This window comes from Natator depressus, chromosome 2 (assembly GCF_965152275.1).
Source record: "Natator depressus isolate rNatDep1 chromosome 2, rNatDep2.hap1, whole genome shotgun sequence".
In the NCBI taxonomy this organism is placed as follows: Eukaryota; Metazoa; Chordata; order Testudines; family Cheloniidae; genus Natator; species Natator depressus.
The window spans coordinates 194773171-194796087 of record NC_134235.1 but is presented as its reverse complement, the minus strand read 5'-3'; the positions used below and the strand labels follow the sequence as shown (position 1 = coordinate 194796087).

Below are 22917 nucleotides of genomic sequence, written 5' to 3'. Positions count from 1 at the left end.
TAGGATTTATTTTAAATTGGAAACTCTTAACTAGGGCTGTGCTGCTGGGCATGGCTCTAATAAAATGATTGCAATGTTAATATACCAAGTGAGTCATACGGTTATATAATTTATTTGCTATATTTTGCCCTCACTCAAAAATTTCTCTTTGATTCTGGCAAATGGACATGTTATTCCTGGCAAATCCTTTGCTTCTGTGAAAGTTTCTGTTAAGGCAGCTAGCGTCAACAACAGCAGGGTAAATGCTCTCCCCAATGACAGAGATGTTACTGTGAGATCTGTTTTGAAAGGGAATCCACTTTTATGAAAAACAAACCAAACAACCCATTCACTTAATTTTCAGAATAAAGAATTAATGTGAGATGATGAATATATTGGAGAAAAACATTTCCCTCTCTCATTTCCTAGAAAACCCAGGCACCTTAAGACTCACAGAATACAGTCTGTGTTGCTCCCAATCCGATTAAAATGATAACAGCCTTCCCTGGCTGTCCACTGGTACGGTGTTGCTCAAAGCAATGTATACACTGTATGGATACTGGAACCAAAATACCCGAATCAGTTGTAATGTACACCTAGTTAGTGTGGTGAAAGTCTGTGTGTAGACACTCTTATTTTGGAGTAAGAGTGAGGTGTTTGATGCAACTTATGTCACTAAAGATATTGGCCTATATATATATATATACACACACACAAGACCAAGATTAAAGAAAAAAGATGCCTGAAGTTAGGCTTCCAACTCCATATTTAGATAGAAACATAAGTGGCCCCGTGTTCAAAAGGGAGGAGCACCCAGCCAGTTCCATTGAAGTTAATGTACAAAAAAGGATGTGATCATGTAGTTCAAGACTGCCTCCTAGTGCAAACACTCATAAAGGCTGAATTAAGGTTGCACAGGCACCCTTAATACTGACATTTCCTAACCTCTAGGTGGTGAATTTGCAACTTTAACATGCTTTTAATTTTTTAATGTAATTATTTATATATATAATCACACGTGCACGCACATGAACACACACACACACACAAGTAACAATTTTGACCGCACATGAACATCACACTCCTATTTGCTGGTGTTGGTATTTGATCCAATTTGACCTCTCTTTGTGACAAACAGAGAATTCACCAGCTAAAACAACAAAGCTCAAGGCAGCAGAACCCACTGAAATAAGCTCTGTAAATAGCAGCAACTTTATCTTGAGCATAATTCTATTTTAGATACATATAACCAAGGTGTTAGGCAGCAAATAATTCAGTCGCTGCTGGTAAAAGGTTACCTTTATTTCCCCTTCATGCATGGTCTGATCCTGTGAGGTGCTGAGCACCCTCCTTCGTTATTGATGTCACCTCAGCGCTTCAGAGGATCTTGGCCAAAATTTTCAAAACTTGGGTACCTAAAATTAGATGCTTAAATATAGATTTAGATGCTTAACTTTAGGTACCAAATTTGAAAATGTCCTTTTACTTAAGGGCCAGCTCCTGTTCTCATAGATGGCAATGGGAGCAGGTGCAGACCCTTTAGGTGCACATGGGCATGAAAGACCTGACCCTGCAAAGTGCTGAGCACCTACATCAGTGAAAGTTGACAAAGCTCAGCATCTTGCTGGAGATTCTTGGCACCAGGGATGCTGTTGGGGTCGGGTGGACCCAGGACCATTATCCTGGGCACAGGCTCAGCCAGTGGAAAGCCTGTGACAAGCACCCTGAACCTACCTCCTAACACATAGGTTTCATCAGAAAGTATTGGGAAACTATATCCACTACAGGCTCCAGATCTAGCCCATCCCCATGAGATAGATAAGAGAGAGATAGAGAAGGGAAAGACAGAAGGCCTGTGAAAGGGGAAGGATGGAGAAAGAGAGAGAGAGTGAAAGAAGAGAAACAGCACCAAGAGGGAAGAGAGGGAGTGTGTGCATGTGAGAGAGAAATGGGGCATGTGAGAAGACAGGGGACCTCATTCTCCCCTCACACTTGCACTGTCTAGACTTGGAATGTGGTATACTGAGGATTGACTTGAAATTGCAAGCTAGCAATTTAAGAATTGGGGTGGGAGTGTTCCTGTTAGTGCTTGCAGGTGAGGGGGCTTTGTAGGGAGTGTAGGATCAGTTTGCAGCTACCCATCCTAGAGTAAGATGGGGTGAATTGTGCCTCTTTGGTTTTTAGAGAGCAGCCTGTTTTGTCTTTCTCTGGTTTTGGGATCTTGCATTTAATTAGGGCTGCCAAACAATTAAAAAATAATTGCAATTAATTGCAAGATTAAAAAAAAGTTGTGCTTCATTGCATTTTTAATTGTACTGTTGAACAATAATAAGATACCAATTTAAATTTATTATAAATATTTTTGGAGATTTTGCTACATTTTCAAATATATTGATTTCAATTACAACACAGAATACGAAGTGAAGAGTGCTCACTTTATATTATTTTTGATTACAAATATTTGCACTGTAAACCCCTCCCAAAAGAAACAGTATTTTTCAATTCACCTCATACAAGTACTGTATTGCAATCTCTTTATCGTGAAAGTGCAAATTACAAATGTAGAATTATGTTTAAAAAATAACTGCATTCAAAAACAAAACAATGTAAAACTTTAGCGCCTACAAGTCCACTCAGTCCTACTTCTTGTTCAGCCAATCGCTCAAACAAGTTTGTTTACATTTACAGGAGATAATGCTGCCTGCTTCTTATTTACAATGTCACCTGAAAGTGAGACAGTCTGGTTCTGTTTGATAACAAACCAAAGCAGTATAGACCAATGCACCTTTATTTTCATCATCTGGGGTCACATGCCACCAGCAGAAGGTTGTTTTTCTTTTTTGGTGGTTCAGATTCTGTAGTTTCCACATTGGAGTGATGCTCTTTTAAGACTTCTGATAGCATATTCCACACCTCGTCCCTCTCAGATTTTGGAAGGCATTTCAGACTCTTAAACCTTGGGCGGAGTGCTGTAGCTGTCTTTAGAAATCTCATATTGGTACCTTCTTTGTGTTTTGTCAAATCTGATTATAGCAGAATGTGGGTAAAACCACAGAGCAGAAGACATACAATTCTCCCACAAGGAGTTCAGTCACAGATTTAATCAACGCATTATATTTTAACCAACATCATCAGCATGGAATCATGTTCTCTGGAATGGTGGTCAAAGCATGAAGGGGCATACGAATGTTTAGCATATCTAGCACATAGATACCTTGAAACATTGGCTACAACAGTGCCATGTGAATGCCTATTCTCACTTTCAGGTGACACTGTAAATAAGAAGCAGGCAGCATTATCTCCTGTAAATGTAAACAAACTTGTTTGAGCGATTGGCTGAACAAGAAGTAGGACTGAGTGGACTTGTAGGCTCTAAAGTTTTACATTGTTTTGTTTCTGAGTGCAGTTATATTAAAAAAATAATTCAACATTTGTAAATTGCACTTTCATGATAGAGATTGCACTACAGTACTTGTATGTGGTGAATTGAATAATATTATTTATAATAAAAATAATATAAAGTGAGCACTGTATAGTTGGTATTCAGTATTGTAATTGAAATAAATATATTTGAAACTAGCAAAACCTCCAAAAATATTTATTATAAATTTAAACTAGTATTCTATTATTGTTTAACAGTACAATTAAAACTGTGATTAATCACAATCAATTTTTTTAATCTAGTTAATTTGTTTTGTGTTAATTGCTTGAGTTAACTATGATTAATTGACAGCCCTATGTGTAATTGGTCTGAATTCTCCGAAATACAGTAGTGTTACATTGCGGCCTTCCAGCAAGAGTATTTATGTTTTTAATCTAACTCTTCTGGGTGTATGCTTCCAACATAACAAGGAAAAAAGGTGTTCATTTAAAAACATAACTAAGGTAAATCAGAAGTAAATCCACTGAAGTAAATTAAGTTAATCTGGTATGAACAAGAGGAGAATCAGAACCATTGTAGGAGAGAGTGTATTTGAGAGGAGAGATGATATATGATGGGAAGAGCCTAAAAGAACAGAAGTGTGAACAGGTCGGGGAGCAACATAAGGCTCGTCTCAAGCCCCATCATTCCCAGTGTAGTACTGCATAGTACTTTACAACTATGTAGCAGCCCAGATTAAATGTTCTGGAAGAAAAAAGAGAGAGACTGAAAACATAGTTCAGTTATAAGCTTTTTCATTTTAGAATTCAAGCTTACACAGTTATCTAGGCCCACTATATTCATAATTACATTTTAATATCTGCATACAAAAGCTATGTAAAAATTATTTCCCCCCCAAATATACAAATTTTCTCTTCGGATAGTTTAAAACATTTGTGGTCACAGATTTTTAATATATATATATTTTAGGCTGAAAAAATATTACTGATATAGCATATCACTTACTCCTGTTTGCAAAAAAATACATCATCCAAAGTACGGTCTTTCATTACATCATGTAATGTTTGTCTTACCCTCAGGGCATGAAACCAATAGTAACAATAAAAAAAGTCAACCTTTTGTCTCTTTTAAACAAATGGCATGAAAGACTAATTTGATGTAGTTGCGAACAAATTAAAAATGAAGAGTTAAGAAAGTATGAAAAGATAAAAAGAAATTACAGTGTGTCAGCTAGTTCATGCCCTGATATTATCTATACCAACATTAAATGTGTAATTAAATAAAGTGTCTTTTAATGTTTTACATTGTGCTCAGTAATTTAAACAAATTTAATCTACACCCTCTGGCTGATGCAGATTTATATGTGATTGTCTTGTGCATAAATAGGGTTAGCTTTTAAGTAGGTAAACTGTGCAATGGGCAGTCACAAAAAACTTATTACCTGCACAATATTGCTTTTGAAGGCGACGGCAGTCAATGTGGATACACACAAGAAATGCATACTCTTTGCATTTGCTAAACATTTATACAACACGGTAAACCTTTGTGATAAGGCCAGACCTTTTGTGTGTGTTTTTTTAAACAAGATTATTCTGTTGCAAAAAAATGTGCTCACTTTATTTTGAATCTTTAGGTGGAAAATAAATCTCTATTGCACTAGAATAAAATTTCTATCAAGTTTAAAGAGGGATCATATCATAGCAATATCAAAAGGAAACGTCTGGTAATCAGTTCCATATTATTACAACAGGACAAATTAAGAGCTTGTTTAGGTCCTGGAGGCTCTATGTCAGTGAAAAGACAAGTGTTAGACACTTTTAACTGCTCTCACAGTGAGAGAGAGAAGAATGTTCCTTGGTTGCTGATTTTAATTCTGTCACTGAAAAAGGTTTAGCCTTATAAATGTTGGCTACGTCTCAAAACCATAAGACTGATTTTTATAGTGTATGATTCATGCAGCAAAACGTCAATATGACACATACAGGTTAGAGTTCCATAGCATAAAAATACATCACTAACAATGACATGCTCTGCTTGTGATCAACAGCCCTACCTAGGCCGATTTCTGATTTCTCCCTCTGGTCATTTTTTTTTCTTTTTTCTTTCTGAAACCAACCCCTGAAGGAGCAAGCATTTACCTCAAAGATGATTTTGGATCTTAGAGCTCTAATTCTAAAGTCTACATTTTGGCAGAGTGTAAACAAAAATCATTATCACGCTGTATATACGTTATTTTAAATATCGGAACTAAGTTGGGATGCCAGATGAAAGGAATAGGGCAAAAAACAGTGAGGATGACAATGAAAGAGCTAGGTTGACAGAAAGAATCATGAATAAAAGACCCCACTTGCTATACCTCTAGACCACAGAGCAAAAATGAGAGTTATGTGGCACTATCAAACACAAGAGTATGGACTGCACTGAAAAGTTCAGTTCTGTTGCACTCAGTCAGAAGGCCTTATTCTACAAATACTACAGGGTGTAGTGCTTACTTCTGGGAACAGTCAGTCACACTAAAGTCTGTTACTCACAGTAGCAAGCACTATGTTCTTGAGCCTGCAAAGACTTGGGACTACGCATGTATGCAAATTTAAGCATGTGCATAAGTCATTGCAGGACGGGGGGCTGAGTCCAGTAGCAAGCGTTCGCAAGATCAGAGCCTAATATAGGTTCTAATTCTGCACTGGTGTAAATCAGGAGTAATATCACTGAAGTAAATGAAGTCAGACAATGTAAAACTGGTATGGAAGCAGGGCCTTAGATGTCACTAAGATCACATCTGTTAAACTAAGAAATGGATATTGGTTTTGGATTGATAAATACTGGTAATTCACCGCAATGAATTGCTGCCACATCCCATACCTTTAATATAAAAAAGGTTAAAAAAATACTGCTATATGTACTCTTTGCTAAAAACACTGACCAACATTTTCTGGCTTGTTTTCCTAACGTTAGGCACCGAAATCCATGTTCAGTCACTTAAATAGAGGTGAACTGATTTTTCGGGATACTGAGTAGTCACAGCTCCCAATTAAGTCAACATCTTGGAAATTCAGCCACTTATTCAGACATTTAAATACAAATTAGGTGCCTAATTCCAGGCACTCATTCATGTAATCTACTAAATCTAACACTTTTAAACCTCAGTGTTTTGCTTGTTTCATTTAATGGGGACAGGTTCCCGTACCAGTAGCTATTTTAACAGCAGCCAGCCTGTGAAGTGTTTATTCTCAGCGCTGGATCAGACTGATGAAGCTTTCCTGAGTCAGATGACTAATCTTTTTTGTTTTTGTTTTTTGTACAACTCTTACCTTTTCTACGCTATTTACTTTGAATATCTCAGTGTTGCCAATCCCAAGGCTTCAAAAATCATGAGCCAGGCCCCCAAAATCACAAGATTGGCTTAAAAATCGCGAGAGTTCTAAATTGTCAATTTTGAGTTCTTATTTGCCTTCTAAGTTTTGAATATTTGGGGTTCACATTTTCAAGCTTTTTTCTACAACCAAAAGCACCAAAAACTTTTTTTTTAAAATCACGTAACAACATGATTTCCAGGGCGGGGGCTATAAGAAAAACAGCAGATATCTGAAGACTGGCAATAAAATTGTGAGTTGCCAATATTGATAGCTGCCAGGAAGAAGAATGTTTTTCTCTCTCTTTCACCTGCAGCATGATCAAATTTTTGTACACTAATTTAGTCATAAATAGCCTTAGGAGCATGTGTGGGGTTCTCACTGGCATCAGTGGGAGTTTCCCATGAAGATTAAGGGCAGAATACAGCTCTAAAAGGTTTGTACATTTCATTTATTTTTGCTTAGCAGATCTGGAAAACAGAAGCAAGATATGGATCAACTATTTTATTTAATTTCTACAGGTATCTGTCATTTTAACTAATTTGATTTTAAAATGTGTGCAATTATTTTTCTTTTAATGTATGCAGTTAGGATCTGCTTATGCAAGCCCTGACTCGCGTAAGCAGTTCTCACACTACGGAGTGACTTTCTTGAGACTGCACATCTGAGGAAGAGTTTGCAGGACCAAACCCATAATTCTCATTATTTTGTATGGGCTTTGTTTCTAAGTATAACCCCCAGTATTCTGGATGATGTCCCTGACCCCATGACGTACTCTGGGTTTTCCTGCAAAACAATCTGGAAAATGGTGACATTCAAACATTTGCCTTGGGGTGAGGTGGTTTTTTTTTTTAACCTCATACAAAAACCAAACATTCAAGAACAAGTTTCCAGTAGCCTGGCTTCCCTTGTGCCTGCAAAAAATTCAGCTGGGTGTTTTACACCCACAAGGAATTGTGGGCACAAATATTAGAAGTCCAATATGTAACTACTAAGATTAATGCTCACAACCCATTGCAAGTCTAGATGCAAATTGCACCAAAAAACATGGAGGCAGGGATTCAGCCTGGCTGAAAATGTGGCCCTTAGTATTCCAAATGCTTTCTTCCCATTGCAGCAGGAGTGAAAATCATTTCAAAATTCCCCTGGAGTTTTGCCCACAATGAAAGTTTTCCTAGTACCACATTTTCATGAGTCAAACACTTAGGGCTAGATTAGGGCCTTTAGCTTTGAATGTCCAGCTATAAGAATGCCTGTCCAGTTGGGCAGGAAAAGATACTTCCTTCTGTCTTTATGTATTGATATGTGAATGAACTATGCAACAGAGGGAGGCTGTACTAAATCTTTTCTGTTGCCAGGAAGAGGATGATCCTTCTGATGTATCCCACTTATAGATAAACCAGGAGACTTACCTGGCCTGGAGTTTATAAAACTTCAGAGACAATCACCCTGTGATGAGGATGGAGGAAACAGAGGACTCTCTACTCATAATGCCCTTGAAAAAGGCCCACATGAGTGCCAGGAGTGCTGACTGGCAGATTTCAGCAGCAAGACATCCTGTTGTTGCTCAGTTCAGCTCCTACTAATGCAGTCAATAAAAATAAATGATTTCAGGGAATTGAGAGAGAATCTAGCCAATCAAAATAAAAAATGCACCAAAAAAGGTACAAAAAGATGGCAACATGTTTAAGACAGATGCTGAAGTTTCCTTTGTATTTATCTATCAGAAATTACTCTCAAGACATACTCTACATGTTACTGGGATAAAGTTGTACAGTCTGGAGCATAACTAGTAATAGGGTAGGTTTCTATCTTATTTGGAGATCATCATAATCATTTTTTTCTCCCTGTGATCATTTGTATCTTTGCATAACCCTAAGCAAATCCTGCAGTCAGGATAAAAGACCCATTCCTGCAGAGTGCTGAGTGCATATCGAGACCTGCCGAGTGCCCACCCCTTCCAGTGCCACTTGGATGTTGATGTGACATCCCCCTTCACTTCCTCTCCTGAAACCAACCTGAGTTGAGGGCTCCCAGCACCTGTTGGAAGAGCTCAACACCTCACAGGATCAAGCCCAAAGTCTCTATTCCAGTAGACCTGCCACTGAAGTCATCTAGAGTTTTAATTGAGCAAGGGCTGAAGGATTTTGCCTTCATTTCGTACAAATGAAAAAAATATATCAACCCCTCCTTCCCACTGGGTATTTGAAAAAAGATTTGATTGTAGAGGATACAGATATTTATGATCCATGTAATAATCCCAAAGACGTGATGCAATCACAGTGATGATGGTATTCTTAGGTCACAATGGTAATGGTTACACTTAGAATGACCATGGAAAACTAGACACTGTATCTCACTTGTGGCTTGCAAAATGAGGTAATACTGGGAAAAAGGCAGGGCAAAGTGCTTTGCCTTGGAGGCCTGTTTATTTTCTGCCACTTCAATTTTAACTCCCCATTTCCCCAAGCAGTTATAGATGTGAGCTGGTGACCACTTAAGTGCTGGTGATCGAGATTGGTTTGTTTGTGTTTTCACTGTTAAGCTGTCAAAGCATTCACATCAAGGGACTGAAGGACAAAATGCAATAGTCACAAGTACCCGCATAAAAGGGACATTTTCATCCATGTCTATGCAAAAAAAAAAAGAAACAAACAAACCAAACCAAAACAAAAAGAACAGAAGAAGAGCTAGGCAATGGAATGAAATGACAGCCAGTAGTGCTATAGGAATTCTGAGAACCACTCCAGTCTTTCTAATCCTCAAACACTTCCAAGAACAAAGGGGGAAAGAGTTCCGTGGGGCATTCCACCTTCATGTGCAGGAAGCGGCTGGCGTGGCAGGCTCCAATCATTCGTAGATCTGTCACTTTCATCAGCAGTTTTGGCCAAAAGTGTGCAACGTGGTGTTTTCTGTAATTAATGTAGTGTTCAAAGGCCAGGAGGAAACCTTCTTGACATTTTTCTATCCTCTCCACACTGAGGAGACCTGGACGATCTGTAGGTAAAAAGAAACAGGACGAATGCATTCATTTACAATAATAAATTCCTAATCACAATCAAGAGAGGAAGGACGGCCATATAATAAAGGCACTGGACTGAGACTCAGGACACCTGTGTTCAAATCCTGCCTCTGTCATAGACTTCCCATGTGACCTTGCTCACTTAATCTCTCTGTACCTCAAAGATAGTAATGGTTCCTTCCTCCAACCCTCCAATGGTTCCTTCCTCCAACCCTTTGTCTGTCTCATCCACTTAGAACGTAAGTTATTCAGGCAGGTACAGTCTCTTATTATTGGAATGTTCATTGCATAATGGAGACCTGATCTCAGCTGGGGCCTCCAAGTGTTACTGTATTACAAATAATTATGAATAAAAACTTCCTTCATCAAAAATCCCACCCCCGCACCTCTAAATTTCGATTCTCTCCTGTCTTTGTTTTCCCTTTCAATGGCAGCCCTACAACTGTGACCCAGGAAGCCCTCAATGCCAACGGGCAAGAAGGATACAGGAATGTCCTGATTCTGCTGTGTACATTCGAGTTCACCAAAGAACGTCACTTCAGATCTTAAATGAAACTCGAGTCACATGGTCTTTAATGACGTTGTGAAATGTATGCACAGATACTAGGTAAGGAGTTCTGTACAGATACTGAAGGTACGCTTATCTGCAGTCTGCAGCAAGGTATTAGCCACCAGCAGAGATGAAAAAATTGGTTTTCTGTTAGACAAAGAGATGTTTATTCACTGGTCTCTCTGTCAGGATGTAAATCAAGCATTATAAACCAACACAATGGATGCCCATTTACATACGAGTCAACGAAGAGAGGTGAAACCAACGGCGAAGCAGCAGAGACACAAAACAAGCCACAGCTGGTTAGCCTGTACTCTGACTACTGACAATGAACTTTGGGGATTTATGTAGAAGGCAAAGAAGACAGCCCCTCATCCTGCTGACTACATCACTGTGACAATTCTTGGGGTACCTAGGACTGTGAGTCACCTTGTTCCCCCTGCATCCAGTGTCAGGGAGTCTTGCTTGTGCTTAGCTGGATGTTAGTTTTCTAACATCACCAGCCTTGTAGCCCCCCAAGCACTCTCCTCTGTGCCATGCCAGCCCTTACTGTGCCTTACAGGTTAACAATAGGGGCACCCCAGTCCCCTAGACACTTTGAAGCATTCCCCTGTGATATCCAGCCCCTGACTACTTACAGAAATATTATGTCCGCTGTCCCCAAAGGAATAATATGTACACCAGCTTATAAGATTCAGCTCAGGACCAGTATTTTACTTAACACCACAGCACTGAGATATATTTACAGTGAAAACAAGAATAAGTTTATTATCAAAGTCTAGAGATTCAGGAGATGGTGAGTAAGAATATTGGAAACACATGGTTACATAAAAACCAAAATCCTAACATGCTTTCTAGAGACTAAACTTAACTATCAGATTAACCTCCTATCTAACGAAGTTTATCTCACCCAAAGTCTTCTGCAGCTTTTCAACCAAGATTGGCTGAGATCTTGGGTTTACAGGCAGTGAGTTTACATTCATGAAAATGGGATGGAGGATCCCATGGGAAGGCACAAGGTGAGCAGGCCTCTAGGAACACCTATGAACTGCACTCAGTGGTGCTGGCAATTCAGCAGACAGTGCTCCTCCCTCCAAATCAGCACTGAAGCAATGCGCCAGCCTGGCTGTGAAAATGCTTCCTTTATGAGAAAACATTTAAAGGTCACTTTCAGGAAAGAAGTTCCTATGGAAATGCCTTCTGAAACAACTGTTTTACAAGCCAAGGCTTTGGAAAATAAACAGAGACCCAGACGTTTTCAGTGGAAATGTCAAATGAATGCAAATGATCAGGAAGGTCAATGTAAACCCCTGTCCTATGTATTGTTTACTACTCAGGGATTAAAGCACTCTCAACCCCTCCTCCCCCTCAAGTTGCCAGGTCTGTCATTGCCCAAGAACCACATTCTCAGTCCTGTATGTTACAGCACCCTGGGCTAGAGCAAAAGAGCACCTCGGGCTTGTCTTCAGTACGGGGTAAGTTGACCTAAGTTACGCTACTCCATGACGTAGCTGGAGTCGACATAGCTTAGGTCGACTTACTCCGGTGTCTTCACTGCGCTGCGTCGACAGGAGATGATCTCCAGTCGACTTCGCTTACTCTTCTCTGAGAGCTGGCATGCTGGCATGGACTGGAGAGCACTCTGCCATCGATTTAGCAGGTCTTCAGGAGACCTGCTAAATCGATCACAGCAGCATTGATCTCCCAGTAGTGAAGCCCAGCCCTTAGAGAATTTACCCTGAGGATGGCTGATGCTGAGCGCTCTATTTGTAAGCCAGGGAATGTTGGCCCAGACTCAGCTACATCACTGATCCCTTTCCAGCAACCAATCCACCTCAGACCTCTACACTGTTTGCACATGGTCTGAAACCAAGACCATTGTTATCTATCATAAAGGTTTTTTTGTGTGTGCTTATCCACACAGTTTCTAAGCCCCAATGTGATGCAGAAACCAAGAATTTCAGCTGCATCATTCTAGTGACGCCTTAGCCAGTGCTCCTATATTTAAAATACCCTCTGTTTTCTTTTAGAGAGAGATTTGCTGCAGATACAATGAACCAGAACTTCACACAGGAATGGTTATAAAAGCTCCGGTGGTGCCCAATATGTTCTCATTCTCACCTGATGACATGAGCAGCACAGCCTGGAGCAGGGCGACCTCTGTGTCATCCAGGTTAAATGAAGACAGCGACATGCCCAGGTCGAAGATGGCATCAGACACTACGCCGAGACCCCCGTTTTTCAGCTGGCCCCTTGTCACTGCCATCTCCCCATTTAGTGTTAAAGTCTCACTCTCGGGGTCGTAGCGCACTGCTGCTCGGAGGGACATAATCTCCATACAGCAGCCTTTCAAAAGGATTATCTGGTCTTCACATGGCAGCTGCAGAGATTACACATGATAATGAAACAGTCTGCACTAACTAGGGTTTTCAAGCAAACTTAGTTTTGAAATACAATAAAATCCATGTTACTCTCAATAAACATCAAGGGCTGCTAAATGTACTATTAACGCTGTTACACACCATACAGCTGATAGACTAAATACTCCCAAGTATGAATGACACACCCTAAAAGCTAACAACCCTGTGTAGTATATGCTGCGCCATCCCTCTGAGTGGGTTCATTCCACCCAATTTCTGTTGGAGATTAAGACACCATATCGTTATAAGGAAGTACTAATGGGTTCGAATTTCAGAAGACCTCAGCTCCCGTTAAGGCACTAAAATGAAGGGATCAGATTTTCAGAAGTGCCGTTCTGAGTGGGGACTGCTGGGGGCTGAGCAGGTTTGAAAAGCTAGCCCAATACATTTTCATAATATCACTTTCCATTTGAAAAGCATTTTGCAAGCTTTAATCGACAAATTAATACTATCAATTGTTTCTTTGGTTACAACAATACTGCACCTCTTACTTTTCTGACCTAGGAATGGGGGGGAAATGATCACACATGGGAAGAACTATAATTGTGGGCTGGTTTTTAGTAAAAGTAGTAAAACAAATATTGTCTCTGGAGAAGATTTTAAAAAATGCCTAAGTGATTGGGATTTGTGCTCTTTCTTCCCTTAATCACTTTTGAAATCTCCCCCTGTAATATTTTGGAAACCATCAAGAATCAGCATTTAATAAGAGACAATGAGCCAGATTCTGCTTTCAGCTTTAGAAATGTAACTCAGTAGCCTTTAGTGGCACTACTCCAATGTTATGCTGGTGTGACTGACAGCAGAATTTGGATCATTATCTTCAAGGCATGTTGCAAGGCTCATCTTTTTCCCAGGGTTTGAAAATGGTAGGAGGGAGTGTAGGGAGTGAGAGGGAATTGTAATGCCAAAGATGGGGAACTATTTGAGCAGGATTTGCTGGAGGGTAGTTCCTGAATTATTGTACTTAGGTTGTATTTATACGTTATTTCTAAGGTGTCTGCATAATAGGAATAGGTGCCCTTTTTAGCATTTCTATAAAGCTATCTAGCTACATAAATAAATGATAACGAAAGAAGAGTGAAATCTCCAAGACTGTTTTGAAGATGTCACTGTAAGTCAACATGAGCAGCTACGATGACAGACATAATCATGTGAAGACGAAGCTAAATCCTAATTGGGTTCTAGAATGAAGAAAATCTGTTTCATTTTGGGTTCATGTTAAGATATGATTTTTTTACTTTGACTCTCAAGTGAAGTAAACGTGTGTGGTTTTGGCAGTCGTGCACTCACTCGCATAATGATTACATTTAATCTGGTAGAAAAACGTACAGCATGGATGATGGACAATTGGCTGACAGAGGCAAAAGCAGTGTTCTGTGGGAGAAGAGTTTTAAACATGGAGCCAGCGGAAAAGAGAAATTGACTAGGATTGCACAGTTATTTTTGATGTGTCGCCAGTGTCAGGTCTGAAATGTTAGATACATAAGGAAAACGACACCTTCCAGTCAGGGCAAGTCAGCTTCCTTCTGCATCAAGCTCAATGGTTGCACATAGATGGGCTGAATGGGGAAATTGGCAGTTTAACTTCCCAAAGGAAGTGCTGCTGTTTGGCTGCTGAGATCCAGTGAGAGGGGAGAGAAGGTGAAAGAAAAAAAAAAGGAGAAAGGAAGCAATTATAAAAAGGTGGCAAATGGGAAATAAATGCAGAGAAAAAGGAGAGAGAGAAAGAAAGGGGGGGGAAACAGAGGGGGAATAAAGAGAAAAATGAGAACTGTATGGAGAGACAAGGAAGGAGGAAAGAAACAGAGACAAAGAGAAAAAAGAGCGGCATAGTGAGATACATAGCAAAAAAAGTCAATAGTGGGATATAACGTGAGCAAATAACTCATTATTTTTTCCACTGATCTAATAAACATAAAGAAATTCCTTTACTTTCCCACCTCTCCCAGACCCCCCTTGTAACTTCTTTATGGTGCACCTTTTCCCATAATGCTGAAGGAAACACTGCACAGGCCATGGTTCAAGGGACACTGCTAGGTTAAATTGTGTCCAAAGTGTAGGCTTTGTAAAAAATAAGGTTTTACCAAACTGAAGACCAATAGAAATGGTTCCTTGACTTAATTTGTTTAAAAAATACCACAATTTTATTTTTCTTAAAGAAACAAACACCCTCAGTGCTTGCAGTAGCCTGCACACTGTAGCACACCATGGCTGGGTCTGGTGGAAGTTGAGTGGGCATTCTGGCAAGTTTTAGGGACTTGTTTCTTTTAGCCTTTTTCCCCCTTAAAAAGGCGAGAGAGATGGACATAGAAAATAACCTGTAATTCATCAGAAAGCATGTAACCTCCTGGCGGCTGGAGCCCAGCCCCCGACAATGAAAAATAATTCCTTGTCTATCACAAACATTCCCTTCCCCTACTCCCTCCCAGCTCTATTCGTCCCCTCTATATCTTCCCGGTCTCTACTCTTCTTTGCCTGTCCATTGCTCCCCTGTTTTAACCCTCTCCAGTTCTTCTTCTTTTCCATCCGTAATTGCTCCCCTATTTTCTCACCTATCTCCTTATTTCTGGACAGGACTTGGATCCTACCTCTGTATGCAATTAGCCAGCCTGACAGACCAGGCAGGATCCTGCCAGCCAGGGCCAAGACTGGCTTCCTCCTAGCCTGCATGGAGTCCGGGCTGTCCAGGCTACAGTTGATGTTGGCACTGGCATCAGGACTCTCATCTTCTAGCAGCAACACATGCCCACCAGAGACTGGGGCTGCAGCTCCAGTTGACTGTGAAGGATGAGCTCATCTCACTGGGCCCCTTGCTGGCCACAGATATGAACTCGGCTGCTCACAATTTAATTTTGAGACTGAAATGACCTAAAACTGCATTGGCAAAACTCAGTACAGCCTTAGGCAAACTGGGACCGCTGACAACTGTGATACCATGCCACTAAACCATGAGCCTTTGAAACTGGAATGGTCTAGCAGCTGTGATGAATGTGATGGATGAAGTGAGCTGTAGCTCACGAAAGCTTATGCTCAAATAAATTTGTTAGTCTCTAAGGTGCACAAGTACTCCTTTTCTTTTTGTGAATACAGACTAACACAGCTGCTACTCTGAAACAAATAAAAATACAGTGTGTATCCCCTCTTGCAGCAGGCAGGGCACTGGGGAAAAGGGCCATAGTCCTTCCCTGCTCTGTCTCTTTTGCAGAGGTTAGCTGCACTGTCAGCTCTGGTCCCATGACAGCAGGGACTGTGATTGTGTCTGAATTTTGTGAAGGGGCGTACAGGGGAAGGGAAGGGCTTTTCCTCCCAAACTGATTCACAGCCGGAGTCTGGCCCAGGCAGGATTATTTGTAACCGAAGTAAAGACACCTGCATTTTTTAAAAAGTGAATCATTTTAGCCAGACTGTGTCCCTTTCAAATAAGTACTAACGTTTGCCATTCCCATTCCTTTATTTCACAACTGCGGCCACATGAGAAGGCAGCTCTCCCGACCCTTTGTATTCACTGTGAATTGTTTCTCATTCTATTGTCAGATATTGGTGTCTGTAGGAGCAAAGTTTAAAAGGTGGCTCAGCTGCGGGGGAGGCCTGACCTAGCCAAAACGAGTAACATACAAAGGTCATGCCCCACAACTCCTGACTCATTTGCTTCATGCTTTCCACTCGCTTAAATTGTGGAGCATGTGGTCCTTGTGTGGCCAGGAGGGATAGGAGATGTCAGATAGGCATTGCAGCCTGTTATCTGATGGACCAGGTTTTTTAATTAAAAAGACTGCCTTGGAATGTCACTGCAATTTCCCACCACAAACAGTAAATCGATGCAGACAGCTCCCCTCAGACACTGGAGTGCTACAGGGGCCTCTCAATCTCTTTGGATTTTTAAATCTTCATACTTGGCCATTGTTTCATCCTTTCTTCGCTGACAGAGCCAGGGAGAGCTATTTACAGTGCACCAGCTATTGACACTTACTGCACCCTCTTTTGTAGGTGCCAGGGGAGGCAAAGGGCATTACCTGATGTAACAGCTCTCCTTGACTAACCTTAGAGATTGAGCTATCAGCCAGGGAAAAGCACAATGGTGCGCCTGCCTTAAGCTTCTTCCCTGACTGATGTTCAGTCAGTGGGGGGAAGAAGTGGTTCCCATGTCTGGATTTCGGATCATCTCCCTGAGCATGCTCACAGTCATTTCCAAGGTCATTCTCTTGCCATATAACCAGTGGGTCAAGTGCAGTTCTGCAGGAGGAGATAGTAGGGCGGCAGTCCACCGCTGCTGCAGAACTTCCATGGCTGTGGATTCCAGGAGACTCTCAGGTGTCAAGGTTAGTTTCCAGTCGATTCAGCCCAGAATTTAAGTTAACATTTTTTTAAGTCAAGAGAACAATCATCATCATTATCTACTGCTCTCAAATTTACATTCATTCCCAATTTGCACCAGTGTGAGTGAGATCAGAATAGGGCCCATGCACATCCTAATTACACTAAAATTTAATTTTAAATATTCCTCTTATAGTATATCTCACATTTGAATATCCTTCTGGAGCGAAGTGTTATTAGTTGCCTCCACATCTAACTTACATTTCACTCGTGGTGATGTCTGAGGGGCAGATTGTGGCCTGGGTTTTTGCTGACATCCCATCCACTATAGATGAGCCAGTGAGGGAGGTATCTTAGTCCTGGATTCAGGAAGGCACTTAACTCCATTCCTACGTAGGAAAGCATTTAAGTAAATGCTTAACTTTAAGCATGTACTTAAGTCCCAGGGGGTTAATGGGCCTTAAGCATTTTCTTAAAGTTATGCAAGTGATAGGGAAGACTTATTGATTTTGCCACTGGTATAGGCCCATACAAAAATCACAAAAAAGGGATTTGGTTGATCATAGGAAACAGGAAATTAAATGACAGGTTTCAGAGTAACAGCCGTGTTAGTCTGTATTCGTAAAAAGAAAAAAGAAAAGGAGTACTTGTGGCACCTTAGAGACTAACCAGTTTATTTGAGCATGAGCTTTCGTGAGCTACAGCTCACTTCATCGGATGCATAGCATATCGTGGAAACTGCAGAAGACATTATATACACACAGAGACCATGAAACAAAACTTCCTCCCACCCCACTGTCCTGCTGCTAACAGCTTATCTAAAGTGATCATCAAGTGATCATCAAGGAAGGCCATTTCCAGCACAAATCTAGGTTTTCTCACTCTTCCCCCCCCCCCCCACACACACACAGACACACATACAAACTCACTCTCCTGCTGGTAATAGCCCATCCCTCTTTGAAACCTCTCTTTATAATGCGCATGATAATCAAGGTGGGTCATTTCCAGCACTAATCCAGGTTTTCTCACCCCCCCCCCCCACACCCCCCCTCCAAAAACCACACACACAAACTCACTCTCCTGCTGGCAATAGCTCATCTTACAATGTGCACAGCAATAATCCAAGTTTAACCAGAACGTCTTGGGGGGGGGGGGGGGTTTGTAGGAAACAAACAAGGGGAGATAGGCTACCTTGCATAATGACTTAGCCACTCCCAGTCTCTATTCAAGCCCAAATTAATAGTATCCAATTTACAAATGAATTCCAATTCAGCAGTTTCTCGCTGGAGTCTGGATTTGAAGTTTTTTTGCTTTAAGATAGCGACCCTCATGTCTGTGATTGCGTGACCAGAGAGATTGAAGTGTTCTCCGACTGGTTTATGAATGTTATAATTCTTAACATCTGATTTGTGTCCATTTATTCTTTTACGTAGAGACTGTCCAGTTTGACCAATGTACATGGCAGAGGGGCATTGCTGGCACATGATGGCATATATCACATTGGTGGATGTGCAGGTGAACGAGCCTCTGATAGTGTGGCTGATGTTGTTAGGCCCTGTGATGGTGTTCCCTGAATAGATATGTGGGCACAGTTGGCAACGGGCTTTGTTGCAAGGATAGTGAGTTTGTATGTGTGGTTTTTGGAGGGGGTGTGTGTGTGTGTGGGGGGGGTGGTGGTGAGAAAACCTGGATTAGTGCTGGAAATGACCCACTTTGATTATCATGCGCATTATAAAGAGAGGTTTCAAAGAGGGATGGGCTATTACCAGCAGGAGAGTGAGTTTGTATGTGTGTCTGTGTGTGTGTGTGTGTGGGGGGAAGAGTGAGAAAACCTTGATTTGTGCTGGAAATGGCCTTCCTTGATGATCACTTGATGATCACTTTAGATAAGCTGTTAGCAGCAGGACAGTGGGGTGGGAGGAAGTTTTGTTTCATGGTCTCTGTGTGTATATAATGTCTTCTGCAGTTTCCACGATATGCTATGCATCCGATGAAGTGAGCTGTAGCTCACGAAAGCTCATGCTCAAATAAACTGGTTAGTCTCTAAGGTGCCACAAGTACTCCTTTTCTTTTTTCTTTTTAGGAAATTAAATGATACTGAGATTATTTTTAGCCTATTTTTTTATTTTTAATTCTTTTAAGCCATCTGATTTAAAACAAAGTGAACTGATTAGTAAGGTCTAACCTCTTCACTTCATTCTTGCATGATTCAAGTCAACAGGAAGTGGAGGGATTTTATGAGGCTCAGATATAATTTTGTGTGTTTTCATGTCACAATGACACTACTTTCTATTGTTTCTCTTGACAGGTCCATTTAGAATAGCATGAAGCAAACAAAAAGAAAAAAGAAATTCTTACCTCACAAAACATAGGCAACTTTTTGGCAAAATCCACCACTCTTGTAATTGCTGGTGTGATAATTTTTGTAAACTGGCTGAAGGCTTCTAAATCCACTTTCCCACTTTCTGGGGCATTAACCATTGGTGCTTGCCCAATATCTTCAGGCTAAGGATATTAAGAAATACATTAAAAGGGAAAATTTGTTTCATTCAAGTCATCTTTCATAAATGTTTATAATATGGTCGGGATTATATATAAAGTCCACCACTCTGTTCCTATGAAATTAAACAATAACATTAACCATTATTTATGCAGGACCTATAGGGGCAATTTTTCTAAAACAAGCCATAAAATGTGCAGCTGTCTGTAAAATAGGTGATTACATAAAGAAATGGGTGATCAATGTGCCATTACACCCATTTTGTGTGAGCAGCTGCATATTTTACACATGCATTTATCTGTTTGTGTCTATGCATATTTCGTGGGAGAAGTTTAGGTGTTTCTGCTTGGAAATTTAGGGCTGATCCTGCCTCCTTCCACTGCTCAGCACCCTCAAGGGTTAGTTGAAGATACTCATTACCTCTTACCTAGAAGATGCTCAGCACACTGTAGGATTGGGCTCCTTGGCCTACCCAGTGTTATAATGTTATAATATCACAAAGACCACAAGCCAACTGCCAAGACCTATTTACAGAGGTGAGCTAACATGACTGAGACTAGGGATGGGCTGAAATCGGAGGTCGTTTGGATCAAATAAGAACTCCCTAAACATTTGCTCATTTAGGTTGAAATTTGTTCCTCTGCAGGGCTTCAGCACAAGGTTTATGCAACATGTAAGTCCTATTTTGAGGATTTAAGTGGGGCTTATATGATGTATAAGCTTTATCCTGAAACCCTGCAGAGGGGTGAATTTCACCGCAGTTGAATTTAGACTTGCATACTTTCTAGACTTGCATACTTCTGTTTTTTAAAAAACCCACACATATCCAAAGCTGTTCTTCCGTGTTCAAAGTAAGGCTTTGCAATTGCAAAAGACCTGCCAAACACTATGTGGAGGGAGCATTTTGTTCAATTACTAAGTATAAAACTGCTCAGGAGTCAGAGAAGAACTCCTTCAAGACAGCTGAGGTGTATGAAGTTTACAGAAGTACCTTTGAACAGTGATGCTGAAACTGCTGTTTGAATAATATAAATAACATAGGCTTAATAGGTTTTTTTTAAAGCAAAATGTCAAAGATTTTCCTACAGTTCTGCCATCAGTCAAAATCAAAATCTAACTTCTTTCAGAAGAAAACTGGTGCTCTGTATAAAGCACATAAGCATCTGATTTGGAAAGAATTGGGAAAACCACATGCTATGTAACCCAACATACTAATCCAACTGAGGTTAGGGAAAAAAATTTAGTACACAGGATCCATGTTCTTGCCCTTTTAAACCAAACCAAACAGCAAACTTTGCTAGATAGTAATTTCAAAAACAACTACATCACTCTTTGCAATATTCACTGACTTTGTGAATATTGTCTTTGTGTTATCTTCTTTATGTCCTGACACAACAGTGTGTGACTGTACATATAGAAATGTGTGATCCAAGGTTGGAACTGAGTAAACATTGTGACAGAGTCAGGCCAGATGGCTATAGGAGAATAATTTTTATTTTTTTAAAGCAGAAAAAAATTTTATTTGTATAACACTTACAAAGAATCACCAAAAAGGAAAAAACAAAACTATGCAACAAAACAAAAGCAAACGCAAGGTATAGCACAGCAGCCTTCAGGAGGGAGAAGTGTTCAGGCTAGCCTGGGCCCAGAGCCGGGGGGCTTCCTCGACACTCGTGGTCTTCCATCCTCCTGAGTTACCTGGTGGCCTAGAGCGGGGGGGCTTCCTCGACACTCGTGGTCTTCCACCCCCTCGAGTTACCTAGTGCCATGCCTAGTGCCTCTCCTGAGAGTGCCCGACAAGATGGGCACAGCTGCGGGGTGGGCAGTTTGGGGGGATGGACGGATGTACACCCACGTGTGATAGGACCCCTCCTAGGTGACAGTAATGATGGTATACACAGCGGCAATGGCTGGGGCTGGGGTCTCTCTCTCTTCCCCTCAATCAAAGGGTCAGATGGAGGGAACCGGACGGGGTCACAGAGCAGAGAACCTCGGACAGCGCCCACCACTCCTCGAAGGCGTCAAGGGAGTCGTTGGACGCTGCCCAGAGGAACTCCGCCCGGATACGTGAATGTACTGAGGATCGGAAAACGGCCCTACAGACGCAGGACGCTTCATTGGCCAACCTCCTCTCTCTGGTTTTATAGATGGCTGTTTTAGCTAGGGCTAGGAGGAGGTTAACCAGGAGATCCTGCGACTTTGTGGGGCCACGGATGGGGAGTGTGTAAATAAAAAGGTGAGGGGAAAAGTGCAGCCAAAAGCGTAATAAAATATTCGTGAGGAGCTGAAAAAGGGGCTGCAGCCTGGCACACTCTAAATATATGTGTGCCAGGGTTTCCCTCACATTGCAAAAAGGGCAAGTATCCGAGATGGGGGTGAACCGCGTCAAAAAAACGCCCGTGCTCACAGCTCCGTGAAGGAGCCGCCAACTAATGTCCCCGATGGGCCTCGGGACCAAGGTGGAATACAGGCTGGCCCACTGGGGCTGCTCACCCTCCAAAGGTGGCAGGAGGTCCCGCCACTTTGTATCGGGGAGGGACACCAGGGTGAGGGCGTGAAGGGTGTGATGCGTGAGTGTGTATAGATGTTTCCTTGGCGCGGTTTGGAAGCTGACCGGCTGCAGTTCATGCAGCCGGCTCGCAGTGAAAGGGTGAGGGGTTTGCTGGGATCTACGGGGTAGGGGCCCAATTGAAAGGTCCGGCGGGCCTGGGGTAGAGGGTGGGCAGGGTGCGCCCTCGCGCAGGGCTCGACTGAGATAAGCCTGAGCAGCAGGCGTCAAAACGGCCTTCACCTCCTGAAGTACGCGCCGGGGGGTACGAGGTCTGGAGAGCCCCATGCGCCGAGCAAGCGTCAGGGGATCCAGCCAGTCTCCCCGGTCGTAGTCCAGGCGGTCTCCGACTCTTGTGACTTCCACCAGGACCAAACTCTGGTGCACCGAGCGGGACTCCGCCACCTGCACACGGAGCTGGGGGTTGTGTAGCAGGGGCTCCGCGAGGAGATCTGCCCCCACGGTGGCCGCCACGGACCTGGTCGTTGAAAACAGTTTCCAGGTCCGGAGGAGGTCCTGGTAGAAGACCGGCAGCCCAGAGAGGTCTCGCGGAAAACCGCTTGGACAGAGATAAAAGAGCTGCCGGTCGTATCGGAGACCTTGGAAGCGGTGCAGGAAGGCGTGCGCTAGTATGCTCCACGTCGAACTACCTGCACTATAGAGGAGCCTCTGCAGGGTCTGGAGGCGGAAGACACGGACCTGAGTGTGCATTCACTTCAGGCCCTGTCCTCCTTCCTTCAGGGGTAGATGAGGAACCCCAACAGGGATCCAGTGCATTCCTGACCAAAAGAACTCTAGATTCGATGTCCGGAGGTTGGTCAGGAAACCCGGGGCCGGGACCAGGGTGTT

General features: G+C 41.9%; 1 protein-coding gene across 4 annotated transcripts in view; it reads right to left on the bottom strand.

The window, feature by feature from the left end:
• Positions 1 to 4193: 4193 nt before the first annotated feature.
• Positions 4194 to 22917, bottom strand: part of THRB (thyroid hormone receptor beta) — a 283943-nt gene continuing 265219 nt past the window's right edge. For all 4 annotated transcript variants that reach the window (XM_074945650.1, XM_074945649.1, XM_074945647.1 and 1 more), the window contains 3 exons: positions 19379 to 19525; positions 12408 to 12666; positions 4194 to 9711 (listed from right to left, as the gene is read on the bottom strand). In XM_074945650.1, coding sequence (XP_074801751.1) covers positions 9470 to 9711; positions 12408 to 12666; positions 19379 to 19525 — 648 coding nt within the window. In that variant the 3' untranslated portion in view covers positions 4194 to 9469. The remainder of the gene's footprint in view (positions 9712 to 12407; positions 12667 to 19378; positions 19526 to 22917) is intronic.